This window comes from Leucopleurus acutus, assembly GCF_964270905.1.
Source record: "Leucopleurus acutus genome assembly, chromosome: 19".
Lineage (NCBI taxonomy): Eukaryota > Metazoa > Chordata > Mammalia > Artiodactyla > Delphinidae > Leucopleurus > Leucopleurus acutus.
The window spans coordinates 46,089,272-46,103,230 of record NC_139161.1 but is presented as its reverse complement, the minus strand read 5'-3'; the positions used below and the strand labels follow the sequence as shown (position 1 = coordinate 46,103,230).

Below are 13,959 nucleotides of genomic sequence, written 5' to 3'. Positions count from 1 at the left end.
AATGTTGTCATATTGGTAAGTGACATTTATTGAAGAGAGCCTGGAAAAAAGACCAGATGGAACAGGTTGATAAAAGTGTAGGAAGTAGGGAGAGTGCTGTGTGGACAACTATTTTGATAAATTTAGCTATGTTTTAGTCATATTTCCTCAACTAGAGTGTATAAGCTCCTCATGACAAGAACCAAATTTTGTATTTCTTTTTTGTATAAGGTATGGCTCAACATTAAGCACTGAATAATTATGCCATAAATACTGATTGACTGTGAAGACTCCTCAATAAATTTAAGTTATTAATTCATTCATCTAACAAATATTTATTGAGGCCCAACTCATGCCAAATACTTCGCTCATTGTTGGAAATATAGATATGATAGAAGATGGCATGCAATATAGTGTGCAATATGATAGAAAATAGTGTGCAATAGTGTACTTCTCTGCAACAGTGTAAAATTCTACCATTAATAATCTTTCTCTACACTTCCTTTTTAATGTTTAACTTTTAAAAAAATATATCATACAGTAAAATTAACCTTTTTTGGTGCATAGTTGTATAAATTTCAACACGTATAAATATGTGTAACCATCACCATAATCAAGCTATCAAAAGTTTGTAATTTTACTTTTTTTTTTTTTTCGGTATGCGGGCCTCTCACTGTTGCGACCTCTCCCGTTGCGGAGCACAGGCTCCGGACGCGTAGGCTCAGCAGCCATGGCTCACGGGCCCAGCCGCTCCGCGGCATGTGGGATCTTCCCGGACCAGGGCACGAACCCGTGTCCCCTGCATCGGCAGGTGGACTCTCAACCACTACGCCACCAGGGAAGCCCTGTAATCTTACTTTAAGTGCAAATATTTTTCATTATCAATTCACAATAAGGCAGTAGTGACATAGAATATGCATTCTCAAGAATTGGAGGGATCAAGAATCAGAGGGAAAAGATGCGAAAAGAAAATATGAAGAAAAACAAAATGACACAAACCTACCCTCCTTATCAGTTTTGCAAATTTACATGTAAGAATTATAGTCCACTTCAATTCTATACCTGTCTTTCAGGAACCCTGAGGGAAAGCAATGAAAGTATATTGCATATGTAAAATTACAAATAGCAGTGATATTTTATTTTTTAGATAAGTGGCTACCACTATATAAATTGTTCCAAATCAGTAAGAAGTGTCTTCTCTATCTATCGTACTTAGACACCAAACAAAGATGAATCCATTTTTGTCCAGGGAAGTAGGCAGATGAAAAATTTTCAGATCAGGTTGAGTCAAACAGACACTTTAACATTATCACCAGAAGATAAAGTCTTGACAAACCAAACAAAAATATTATGTGTCCTTTTCTTGAGCATAAGTTAAGGAAAACTCATTCCTAAAATGAACGGACTTCTCCAAAGCTCTCTAATGGATTGAGAACAACACAAACAGTGATACAGTTCAGAGAATTTAAAAGCAGGACTGTTTTTGCTAAGATTGCTGGGTATCCAAGCTTTAAGTCAATAGACATTGTGCTGCTGTAAAGCATCCCTAGGATTTCTGAATATTCTACAAATGCCTGAAACTGTCTTGTGTTGACATATGGATCTTGGATTTTTGCCAGAGGAAGATGAAACCCTAATTCTGATAATCTCAGCAAAGAAAGCATCTTTAAATACTTTAACTCTTTCATGATATTCCTAACAACTTTAAGACAACATTGACTGATACAGAATAAGATGAGCAAATGGAAAGACAAGCATTCTCATATAGAAACACTTGTCATTATTAAAGATGTTGATTTTCCCTAAGATAATGAATAAATTTAATCTTATTTCAATAAAAATTCCTATAACGTTTCTTTTGGTGTTCTCTCTCCCCCACTCTTCTTTTTCTCAGGTAGATGAACCAATCCTAAAGTTCATATTGAAAAGTAAACACACAAGAATAGACAGTAGTGATTAGAAAAGAACAAATATAGACTATTCAGTAACTGTTATTGGGCTCACTATGTAGCCATTTGGAAAAGAAAAAGTTGGATACATATTTTAAATCTTACACTAGGATAAATTCTAAATGGATCAATATTTTAAATTAAAATTAAAATAATTCCAGAAGAAAACATGGGACAATTCTTTTAACATCTTGAAATGAAATATAACAATGACTCAAAGCCCAGAAGCCATAAAATAAAAGTAAATAAATTTGACCACATAGAAATAAAAAATCCTATACATGACACAAGATAAATGACAGGTGAAAAACAGGAAAATATTTGTAACTCATTCACATGCTTTGGATAAAAGGAAGAAAATTAAGAATGTATATTTGCATTTGCTTATGTATGCACTAAGAAACTCTGGAAGGACCCATTGAAAACTAAGAACAGTAGCTATTTATAGCAGAGGTGGAGCACTGCGTGGATGGAGGAAAAGAATGGGAGAGAAAGTTTTTAACATATAACACTTTATACGTTTCAGCTTTTGAACCAGGCGAACATATTACCTATCTGAAAAGTTAAATTTTAAAAAGTCCTTCCTCTCATATAGCTTACTTTCCAATGCAAGAAGACAAATAATAAACAAATAAATATACACTTGGGATCCTAGTGAGATAACTAAATTCATCAGTACAAGGAACTTACTTAATATACCTCGTTAGTCTTCACAGTGCCTCATAAATAGTTAAGCACATAGTAGTAGCTCAATAAATACTTTTTGAAGAACTATAAAGTTACTTTAAGTCCTATTTGTATGATTATGTCATTGTTCTACTTGCTTTTCAACATAAGGAGCTAGATCATCAACTGAAAATACAACAAACTGTACCTGTTGTAAGTAGTGCTTGGAACGTTTATCTTCAGGTCTTCTGCAATATTTCTCATCACCCTCTGATAACCAGACATTCCTGAGTCTTTGATGTAATTAGGGTTGTTTCTCATTAAGTATTCCCCCAAATGGTTAATTGGATCAAACTTGGTTGGAATATCAACTTCTGCCAAAAGCTTTTTCTTTTCCACTTGCATTAACATTTTTTCCATTCCAGGAACTAAGGTGGGTAGAAGTTTGTCGAGTAAATACGCACGAGTGTTCAGTGTCATATTTTCAGTATTAAACCACTCTTTGGCCAAATTATCCGTGGGGAGTTTTTCTTCAGCCTTTTTTTCTAGTTCCTTCTTCAGATTTTCCTTACCTATGATTTTCTGCTGCATTGCCTGGGCTCTTGCCTGCACTCTTTCAAAAAGATTTTTCTTCCATGACTGTTCTAGCTTTGAATTTTGTGCAGTTTGATCTAAATTGAAAATCACTTTTGCAGGTTTTCTAAATACAGTATTCTTTGAGATTCTAGAGTCCTCTAGTGAACAAGTAGAGATTTTTAGCTGCTCCTCCAGGTTTAATTCTGAGGGGACAAAAATTGAAATGTAAGAAATATTAGAAGTAGATTTTAATCTATGTTACTTTAGAGTATTATTAGAAAATTATTTTACATCCATTTACATGGTATATTCGAACACAGCTAAAAGTAACAGAAAATCAGACAGCAGTGACTTTAACCATAAGGACATTTACTGTTTTCTTAATCAGAAGCCATTCAACAGCTCAGTGTTTTTATTATGTACCTACAATGTTTCTATTGTTCTTTATTCATTTTTTTGTGCTTGTATCTCAGGATCACAAGATAGCTATTGCAGCTCCAGGCATCACTTCTTTTTTTTTTTTTTTTTTTTGGTACTCGGGCCTCTCACTGTTGTGGCTACTCCCGTTGCAGAGCACAGGCTCCGGATGCGCAGGCTCAGCGGCCATGGCTCACGGGCCCAGCCGCTCTGCGGCATGTGGGATCTTCCCGGACCGGGGCACGCATCGGCAGGCGGACTCTCAACCACTGCACCACCAGGGAAGCCCAGGCATCACTTCTTTACAGGAGAAAAGGATTGAGAACGAAGGGGCTTTCTCCTCTTGAGGTTCTGTTATATTATTCAAGAAGAGAAGATCCCAGACTCCTCACTCTAAGACTTTCCTTTACATTTCATTGGCCCTAATTAGGTTACATGCCCACCCTAGGCCAATAGCTGGTAAAGGTAAAAGGGTTATTGAGAATAGTTTTGATCAATCATAATTTATTCCTTGGTCAGGGTTTAGACCAAATTTGGTCAGGGTTTAGACCAAATTCTCTGATATCAAGTGATTTCCATCTGCTACAAAACTGAAGTTCCATTGGCAGACAAAAGGTGGGAAGATGTCTGCTGAGTAGGCAGTGAAGAGAGACTACCAGACATGTACGTGTATTGGGTTGGCCAAAAAGTTTGTTCGGGGTTTTCCATAAGGTGTTACAGAAGAACCCAAATGAACCTTTTGGCCAACCCAATAAATATATTTCTTCCCACTCTCATATTTCCAACTTCTTTCATGTTGGAGATTTTAGACCAAGATAGTGGACTGAGGTCAGGACCTACATGCCCTCCCTACCAAAATCTCTAGAAATGATAGAAAAGGGTGTGTGTGTGTTTGTGTGTGTGTGTGTGTGTTTTAATATGAACATAAGAATGCTAACAACCAGTAGAAACTAACACAACATTGTAAGGCAACTATACTCCAGTAAAAATTAATTTTAAAAAAAGGACTTTTCTGGTGGGCAAAGACTCCAGTGGGTAAGACTCCACGCTCCCAATGCAAGGGGCCTGGGTTTGATTCCTGGTTGGGGAACTAGATCCCACATGCATGCCACAACTAAGAGTCCTCATGTCACAACGAAGATCCTTGCATGCCACAACTAAGGTGGCACAGCCAAAAAAAAAAAAAAAGAATGCTAACAATCAATTATGAAGAGGGCCTTCAGAAACTTTGAGGGTCTCTGAAAAATATAAGGTAGATGGGATTAGATTGATTAAAGAAACTATAAGACTAAAAAGATCCAGAAGATGACTGTGAAATTTGGGAGCAGCTCTGAGCCACCTTAAGTTTAAAGGGTGTAGATACGGATAGCAGGGGAATGACTGACCTTTTTGTCTATCTTCATCCCCATTTGAGCTAATCATCGGGCACCAGAGGCATTCACCCTTGAAATGGGACAAGGGGATTCAGGCAAGAGAGGCAGAATAATGCCTCCACACACAGAGAAAATGAATTGCTGACAGACTTCACTGTCTGCATATCTTACCCCTCCTCCACAATCTGCATATCTTACCCCTCCTCCACAATCACTGGCAGCAGGCTACAGAAAACAGAAACGTCATCCAGAGAAAAGCAAACAGGGATTCCCAAATGCAAATGTAAACACACACATAAGGATCACCAAATATTTAACGAAAACCAACTCCATGACTAAATAAATGCAATGATTAATACTATCCAAGGAAGCACCACTAATAGAACAAATATAAGGAGTTCTAAAAGAGCTGTAATAAATATCCTCAGAGCAATTAGAGGAAATTAAAAATATAGTTACATTATTTTTAAAAATTACGAGAGCTTGTAAACCTAGTGCTCAGTCAGACCTTGGCTTCTTTCTTTTTTTCTTTTTTTAATAGGATTGAAATTTAAAATTTATTTATTTATTTATTTTTGGCTGCATTGGGTCTTCGTTGCTGCGTGCAAGCTTTCCCTAGTTGCGGCGAGCAGGGGCTGCTCTTCGTTGCGGTGCGCAGGCTTCTCATTGCGATGGCTTCTCTTGTTGTGTAGCATGGGCTCTAAAGTGCAGGCTCAGTAGTTGTGGTGTGCGGGCTTAGCTGCTCCGCGGCATGTGGGATCTTCCCGGACCAGGGCTCGAGCCCGTGTCCCCTTCATTGGCAGGCAGATTCTTAACCACTGTGCCACCAGGGAAGTCCCCAGACCTTGGTTTCTAATATCATTCTCCAATTTAAAAAAATCAGGACTCATTGAAAAAATGGCTGATTCTAGGACTGGGGCAAGAAATATTCAAGATGAGCCTGGAGCAGAAATATACCCATAAATATATGACCAATTGACTTTTGCCAAGGGTGCCAAGATCATTCAATGGGGAAAAAATTATCTCTTCAACAAATGGTGCTGTAACAAATGGGTATCCATATGTAAAAAAATGAAGTTGGACCCATATTTCATGCCATAAACAAAAATTAACCAGCTCTAACAGATCTACACTGAGTATTCCACCCAACAACAGTAGAATACACATTCTGCTCAAGTGCACGTGGGACATCCTCCAGGAGAGACTATATGTTAGGCCACAAAACAAATCCTAATAGATTTAAAAATATAAATATCATACAAAGTGTCTTCTTTGAAGATATAGGAGAAATCTGTGGGATTAAAAAACACACCTTTAAACAACCAATAGGTTAAAGAAGAAATCACAAGGGAAATTAGAACATACTTAGAGATGAATGAAAATGAAAACACAATATACCAAAACTTATGGGATACAGTGAAAGCAATGCTCAGAGGGAAATTTATAGCTGTTAAGTGACTACATTAAAAGAGATGAAAAATCTCAAATCAGTAATCTAAGTTTACACCTCAAGGACTAGAAAAAGAAGACTAAAATAAACCTGAAACTAACAGAAGGAGGAAATAATAAAGATTAGAGTGGAGATAAACAAAATAGAGACTATAAGAACATCAGAGAAAATCAATGAAACCAAAAGTTGGTTATTTGAAAAGATCAACATAATTGACAAATTGCTAGACTGGCAAAGAGAAAAAGAGTGAAGATACAAAAAAACTAATATAAGAAATGAAAGTGGGAACATTACCACCAATCTCACAGAGATAAAAAGGATAACCTAGAATAAATGGACAAAAAATACACAAAAAGTATCTAAAGTGACTCAAAAAGAAATAGAAAATCTTAACAGACCCATAACAAGTAAAGAGATTAAATTAGTAATCAAAACCCTCACAACAAAGAAAAATCCTGGACCAGATGGCTTCACCAGTGAATTTAATCAAACATTTAAAGAATTAAAACCTATCCTTACAACACTCCTCCCCCCAAATTGAAGAGGACATAACAGTTTCTAACTCATTCTATGAGGCCAGCATAGATATGATACCAAAGCCAGATAAGGACACCACATGAAAAGAAAATTTCAGACTACTATTCCTTATGAATATAGATGTAAATCTTCAACAAAATATTAGCAAATCATGAGAATATTCTCCTGTCATCTTCTAAAATTACTTACTGTTTTATCACTCACATTTATTTCTACAATACATGTAGAATTTATTTGCACGTGTGGGGTGAGATAGGACTCAAAAATACATATTTTCCATTTTGGCATCATTATTGAAAACACCTCCTGTTTTCAATACAGGACTTTCAACTGGACTCTATTTCATTGGCTTATTTGTCTATCCTTATGTCAATGTCCTACTGTCCTAATTTCTGTAACCTAATTATAAATGTTGATATTTAGTAATATAAATCCCCCAGCTTTGCTGTTCTTCAAGATTTCCTTGGCTTTTCTAGGTCTTTTGCATTTCTACATAAATTTTAGAATCAAATTATTTTATATACACACAGACACATATACAGAACCCTGCACAAATTTTTGCTAGAATTACACTGAATCTAGAGGTCAATCGAGGGAGCACTACTTTCTTAACAATATTAAGTCTTCTAATTCATGAATAAGTTATACTTTTTCATTTATTTAGGTCTTCTTTAATTTCTTTTAACAATGTTTTATAGTTTCAGTGTACAGGTTTTGTTCATTTTTGGTTAGATTTATTTTGAGATATTTAGTGCTTTTTATGCCATTAAAATTGTATTTTAAAATTTTCATTTTCTAATTGTTTGTTGTTAATATATAATAGAAATATAATTAGGTTCCCAGGACCTAGCTAGTTCAGGCTCTGATCAATAAGCTATCAGATGTTTTTTTCTAGAGCCACGATTGCTGAGGTGATTGGAATGAAAAACTTAGTAAGAATCTTAAGGTTTTTTCTGATATGGCCATGGAGATGAAGTAGTTCCAGGTCTTTCAAATATTATCTACTAGTCAAGTTGCTTCTCTCCACCGAAAAAATATTAATGTCAAACTGAACCACAATAGGATTAGGGCCACACACTGTTAAAATTCTTTGCCTCTATTACTTCGTGGATTCAGGAGAAAAGAAGAAATAGATATGTAAATTATTTTGATACTCATTATTTTTTTAAAGATTTTTTTTTTTAATGTGGACCACTTTTAAAGTCTTTATTGAATTTGTTACAATACTGCTTCTGTTTTTCGTTTTGGTTTTTTGGCCACGAGGCATTTGGGATCTTAGTTCTGCATTGGAAGGCGAAGTCCTAACCACTGGGCGGCCAGGGAAGTCCCCATACTCACTGTTTTTAACATAACCAGAAAGTAGTTATTGAGCCATGCTTCAATCATTAATAACTCTCAATAAATAGTACTAGTGCAATAAAAGGGTAAGAGACCAGAACCTCCTCAACTTAGAGCAGTGTTTTTATAAATCTTATATATTATGAAATATTTGAGAACTGTAAATACAATGATGATATAAGTAGCCATATATCTACTCTTAGCTTAAGAAAAAAATTACCTGTATATTAAAACCTCTCAAATACCCCTACTTTGATAGAAACACTATTCTGATTTCATGTTTATCATTTTTCTGCATTTGTATATATTATATATAAGCAATATAATATTGTTCTTGTTTTTAATTTTTATAAAAATGATTTCATATCATGTGTATTCTGTGACCTTTTAAATACTTAATATTACGTTTATGAAATTCATCTATATTGATAACTGCAGCTCGTGTGTTCGTTTTTCACTGCTCCATAATATTTCATTATATGACTGCATTGCAATGTATTTATTCATTGTCATTTTGGGGGAGGCTATCCATAAATATTTTAAAATTCTTTTTATTTATTAAAATTTCTTTCTTAGCTTTATTGAGAGTACTCTGAAGAATACTTTTAAATTCTACCTACAGGTGGAACTTCAAGATGGCGGAAGAGTAAGACGCGGAGATCACCTTCCTCTCCACAAATACATCAGAAATACATCTACATGTGGAACAACTCCTACAGAACCCCTACTGAACGCTGGCAGAAGACCTCAGACCTCCCAAAAGGCAAGAAACTCCCCACGTACTTGTGTAGGGTAAAGGAAAAAAGAAAAAACAGAGACAAAGAATAGGGACGGGACCTGCACGAGTGGGAGGGAGCTGTGAAGGAGGAAAGGTTTCCACACACCAGGAAGCCCCTTCACAGGTGGAGACTTCTGGTGGCGGAGCGGGGGAGCTTCGGAGCCACAGAGGAGAGCGCAGCAACAGGGGTGTGGAGGGCAAAGCGGAGAGATTCCCGCACAGAGGATCGGTGCCGACCAGCACTCACCAGATCAGAGGCTTGTCTGCTTGCCTGCGGGGATGGGTGGGGGCTGGGAGCTGAGGCTCGGGCTTCGGAGCTTAGATCCCAGGGAGAGGACTGGGGTTGGCTGCGTGAACACAGCCTGAAGGGGGCTACTGCGCCACAGCTAGCCGGGAGGGAGTCCGGGAAAAAGTCTGGAGCTGCAGAAGAGACAAGAGACTTTTTATTGCCTCTTTGTTTCCTGGTGCACGAGGAGAGGGGATTAAGAGCGCCGCTTAAAAGAGATCCAGAGACGGGCGTGAGCCGCGGCTATTAGCGCGGACCCCAGAGACGGGCATGGGACGCTAAGGCTGCTACTGCAGACACCAAGAAGCCTGTGTGCAAGCACAGGTCACTATCCACACTGTCCCTCCTGGGAGCCTGTGCAGCCCGCCACTGCCAGGGTCCCGTGATCCAGGGACAACTTCCCCGGGAGAACGCAAGGTGCGCCTCAGGCTGGTGCAACGTCACGTCGGCCTCTGCCGCCATAGGCTGGCCCCGCATCTGCACCCCTCCCTCCCCCCAGCCTGAGTGAGCCAGAGTCCCCGAAGCAGCTGCTCCTTTAACCCCTTCCTGTCTGAGCGAGAACAGACGGTCTCAGGCGACCTACACACAGAGGTGGGTCCAAATCCAAAGCTGAACCCCGGGAGCTGTGCAAACAAAGAAGAGAAAGGGAAATCTCTCCCAACAGCCTCAGGAGCAGCAGATTAAATTTCCGCAATCAACCTGATGTACCCTGCATCTGTGGAGTACCTGAATAGACAAGGAATCATCCCAAATTGAGGAGGTGGACTTTGGGAGCAATGATATATATATATATATTTCCCCTTTTTCGCTTTTTGTGAGTGTGTATGAGTATGCTTCTGTGTGTGATTTTGTCTGTATAGCTTTGCTTTTACCATTTGTCCTAAGGTTCTGTCTGTCCGTTTTTTGTTTTTACTTAAAATTTTTTTTTCTTAATAATTATTTTTAAATTTTTATTTTAAAAACTTTATTTTATTTTATCTTCTTCTTTCTTTCTTTTTTTTCTCTCTTTTATTCTGAGCCGTGTGGAGGACAGGCTCTTGGTGCTCCAGCCAGGCATCAGGGCTGTGCCACTGAGGTGGGAGAGCCAAGTTCAGGACACTGGTCCACAAGAGACCTCCCAGCTCCACGTAATATAAAACGGTGAAAATCTCCCAGAGATCTCCATCTCAACGCCAAGACCCAGCTCCACTCAACGACCAGCAAGCTACAGTGCAGGACACCCTATGCCAAACAACTAGCAAGACAGGAACACAACCCCACCCATTAGCAGAAAGGCTGCCTAAAATCATAATAAGGCCACAGACACCCCAAAACACACCACCAGATGTGGACCTGCCCACCAGAAAGACAAGATCCAGCCTCATCCACCAGAACACAGGCACTAGTCCCCTCTACCAGGAAGCCTACACAACCCACTGAACCAACCTTAGCCACTGGGGACAGACACCAAAAACAATGGAAACTCCGAACCTGCAGCCTGCAAAAAGCAGACCCCAAACACAGTAAGTTAAGCAAAATGAGAAGACAGAGAAACACACAGCAGATGAAGGAGGAAAGCAAAAACCCACCAGACCTAACAAATGGAGAGGAAATAGGCAGTTTACCTGAAAAAGAATTCAGAATAATGATAGTAAAGATGATCCAAAATCTTGGAAATAGAATGGAGAAAATACAAGAAACGTTTAACAAAGACCTAGAAGAACTAAAGAGCAAACTGTAAACAGAGATGAACACCACAATAAATGAAATTAAAAATTCTCTAGAAGGGATCAATAGCAGAATAACTGAGGCAGAAGAACGGATAAGTGACCTGGAAGATAAAATAGTGGAAATAACTACTGCAGAGCAGAATAAAGGAGAAAGAATGAAAAGAACTGAGGACAGTCTCAGAGACCTCTGGGACAACATTAAATGCACCAACATTCGCATTATAGGGGTCCCAGAAGAATAAGGGAAAAAGAAAGGGACTGAGAAAATATTTGAAGAGATTATAGTTGAAAACCTCCCTAATATGGGAAAGGAAAGAGTTAAGTCCAGGAAGCACAGAGAGTCCCATACAGGATAAATCCAAGGAGAAACACGCCAAGACACATATTAATCAAACTATCAAAAATTAAATACAAAGAACAAATATTAAAAGCAGCAAGGGAAAAACAACAAGTAACACATAAGGGAATCCCCATGAGGTTAACAACTGATCTTTCAGCAGAAACTCTGCAAGCCAGAAGGGAGTGACAGGACATATTTAAAGCGATGAAAGAGAAAAACCTACAACCAAGATTACTCTACCCAGCAAGGATCTCATTCAGGTTTGATGGAGAAATTAAAAGCTTTTACAGACAAGCAAAAGCTAAGAGAATTCAGCACCACCAAACCAGCTTTACAACAAATGCTAAAGGAAGTTCTCTAGGCAGGAAACACAAGAGAAGGAAAAGACCTACAGTAATAATCCCAAAACAATTAAGAAAATGGTAATAGGAACATACATATCGATAATTACCTTAAATGTAAATGGATTAAATGCTCCCTCCAAAAGACACAGACTGGCTGAATGGATACAAAAACAAGACCCGTATATATGCTGTCTACAAGAGACCCACTTCAGACCTAGGGACACATACAGACTGAAAGTGAGGGGATGAAAAAAGATATTCCATGCAAATGGAAATCAAAAGAAAGCAGGCGTAGCAATTCTCATATCAGACAAAATAGACTTTAAAACAAAGACTATTACAAGAGACAAAGAAGGACACTACATCATGATCAAGGGATCAATCCAAGAAGAAGATACAACAATTGTAAATATTTATGCACCCAACATAGGAGCACCTCAATACATAAGGCAAATACTAACATCCATAAAAGGGGAAATCAACAGTAATACAATTATAGTAGGGGACTTTAACACCCCACTTTCACCAATGGACAGATCATCTGAAATGAAAGTAAATAAGGAAACACAAGCTTTAAATGATACATTAAACAAGATGGACTTAATTGATATTTATAAGATATTCCATCCAAAAACAGCAGAATACACATTCTTCTCAAGTGCTCATGGAACATTCTCCAGTATAGATCATATCTTGGGTCACAAAGCAAGCCTTGGTAAATTTAAGAAAATTGAAATCATATCAAGTATCTTTTCCAACCACAACTCTATGAGACTAGATATCAATTACAGGAAAAAATCTGTAAGAAATACAAACACATGGAGGCTAAACAACACACTACTTAATAACCAAGAGATCACTGAAGAAATCAAAGAGGAAATCAAAAAATACCTAAAAACAAATGACAATGAAAACACAATGACCCAAAACCTATGGGATGCAGCAAAAGCAGTTCTAAGAGGGAAGTTTTATACAAGCCTACCTTAAGAAACAAATAAGAAACTTAAGAAACATCTCAAATAAACAACCTAACCTCACACCTAAAGCAATTAGAGAAAGAAGAACAAAAAAAAAAAAACCCCAAAGTTAGCAGAAGGAAAGAAATCATAAAGATTAGATCAGAAATAAATGAAAAAGAAATGAAGGAAATGATAACAAAGATCAATAAAACTAAAAGCTGGTTCTTTGAGAAGATAAACAAAATTGATAAACCATTAGCCAGACTTATCAAGAAAAAAAGGGAGAAGACTCAAATCAGTAGAATTAGAAATAAAAAAGAAGTAACAACTGACACTGCAGAAATACAAAGGATCATGAGAGATTACTACAAGCAACTCTATGCCAATAAAATGGACAACCTGGAAGAAATAGACAAATTCTTAGAAATGCACAACCTTCCGAGACTGAACCAGGAAGAAATAGAAACTATGAACAGACCAATCACAAGTACTGAAATTGAAACTGTGATCAAAAATCTTCCAACAAACAAAAGCCCACGACCAGATGGCTTCACAGGCGAATTCTATCAAACATTTAGAGAAGAGTTAACACCCATCCTTCTCAAACTCTTCCAAAATATAGCAGAGGGAGGAACACTCCCAAACTCATTCTACAAGGCCACCATCACCCTGATACCAAAACCAGACAAAGATGTCACAAAGAAAGAAAACCACAGGCCAATATCACTGATGAACATAGATGCAAAAATCCTCAACAAAATACTACCAAACAGAATCCAACAGCACATTAAAAGGATCATACATTATGATCAAGTGGGGTTTATCCCAGGAATGCAAGGATTCTTCAATATACGCAAATCAATCAACATGATACACCATATTAACAGATTGAAGGAGAAAAACCATATGATCATCTCAATAGATGCAGAGAAAGCTTTCGACAAAATTCAACACCCATTTATGATAAAATCCCTCCAGAAAGTAGGCATAGACGGAACTTTCCTCAACATAATAAAGGCCATATAGGACAAACCCACAGCCAACATCGTCCTCAGTGGTGAAAAACTGAAACCATTTCCACTAAGATCAGAAACAAGACAAGGTTGCCCACTCTCACCACCCTTATTCAACATAGTTTTGGAAGTTTTAGCCACAGCAATCAGAGAAGAAAAAGAAATAAAAGGAATCCAAATCGGAAAAGAAGAAGTAAAGCTGTCACTGTTTGCACATGACATGATACTATACATAGAGAATCCTG

At 37.7% G+C, this 13,959-nt stretch overlaps 1 protein-coding gene across 1 annotated transcript in view; it reads right to left on the bottom strand.

Moving 5' to 3' along the window:
- The window catches only part of EFCAB5 (EF-hand calcium binding domain 5), a gene marked incomplete at its 3' end in the record, with an annotated part of 113,548 nt that overhangs the window by 74,606 nt on the left and 24,983 nt on the right, over positions 1-13,959 (bottom strand). The window contains 1 exon segment of the mRNA XM_082861027.1: positions 2,803-3,373. Coding sequence (XP_082717153.1) covers positions 2,803-3,373 — 571 coding nt within the window.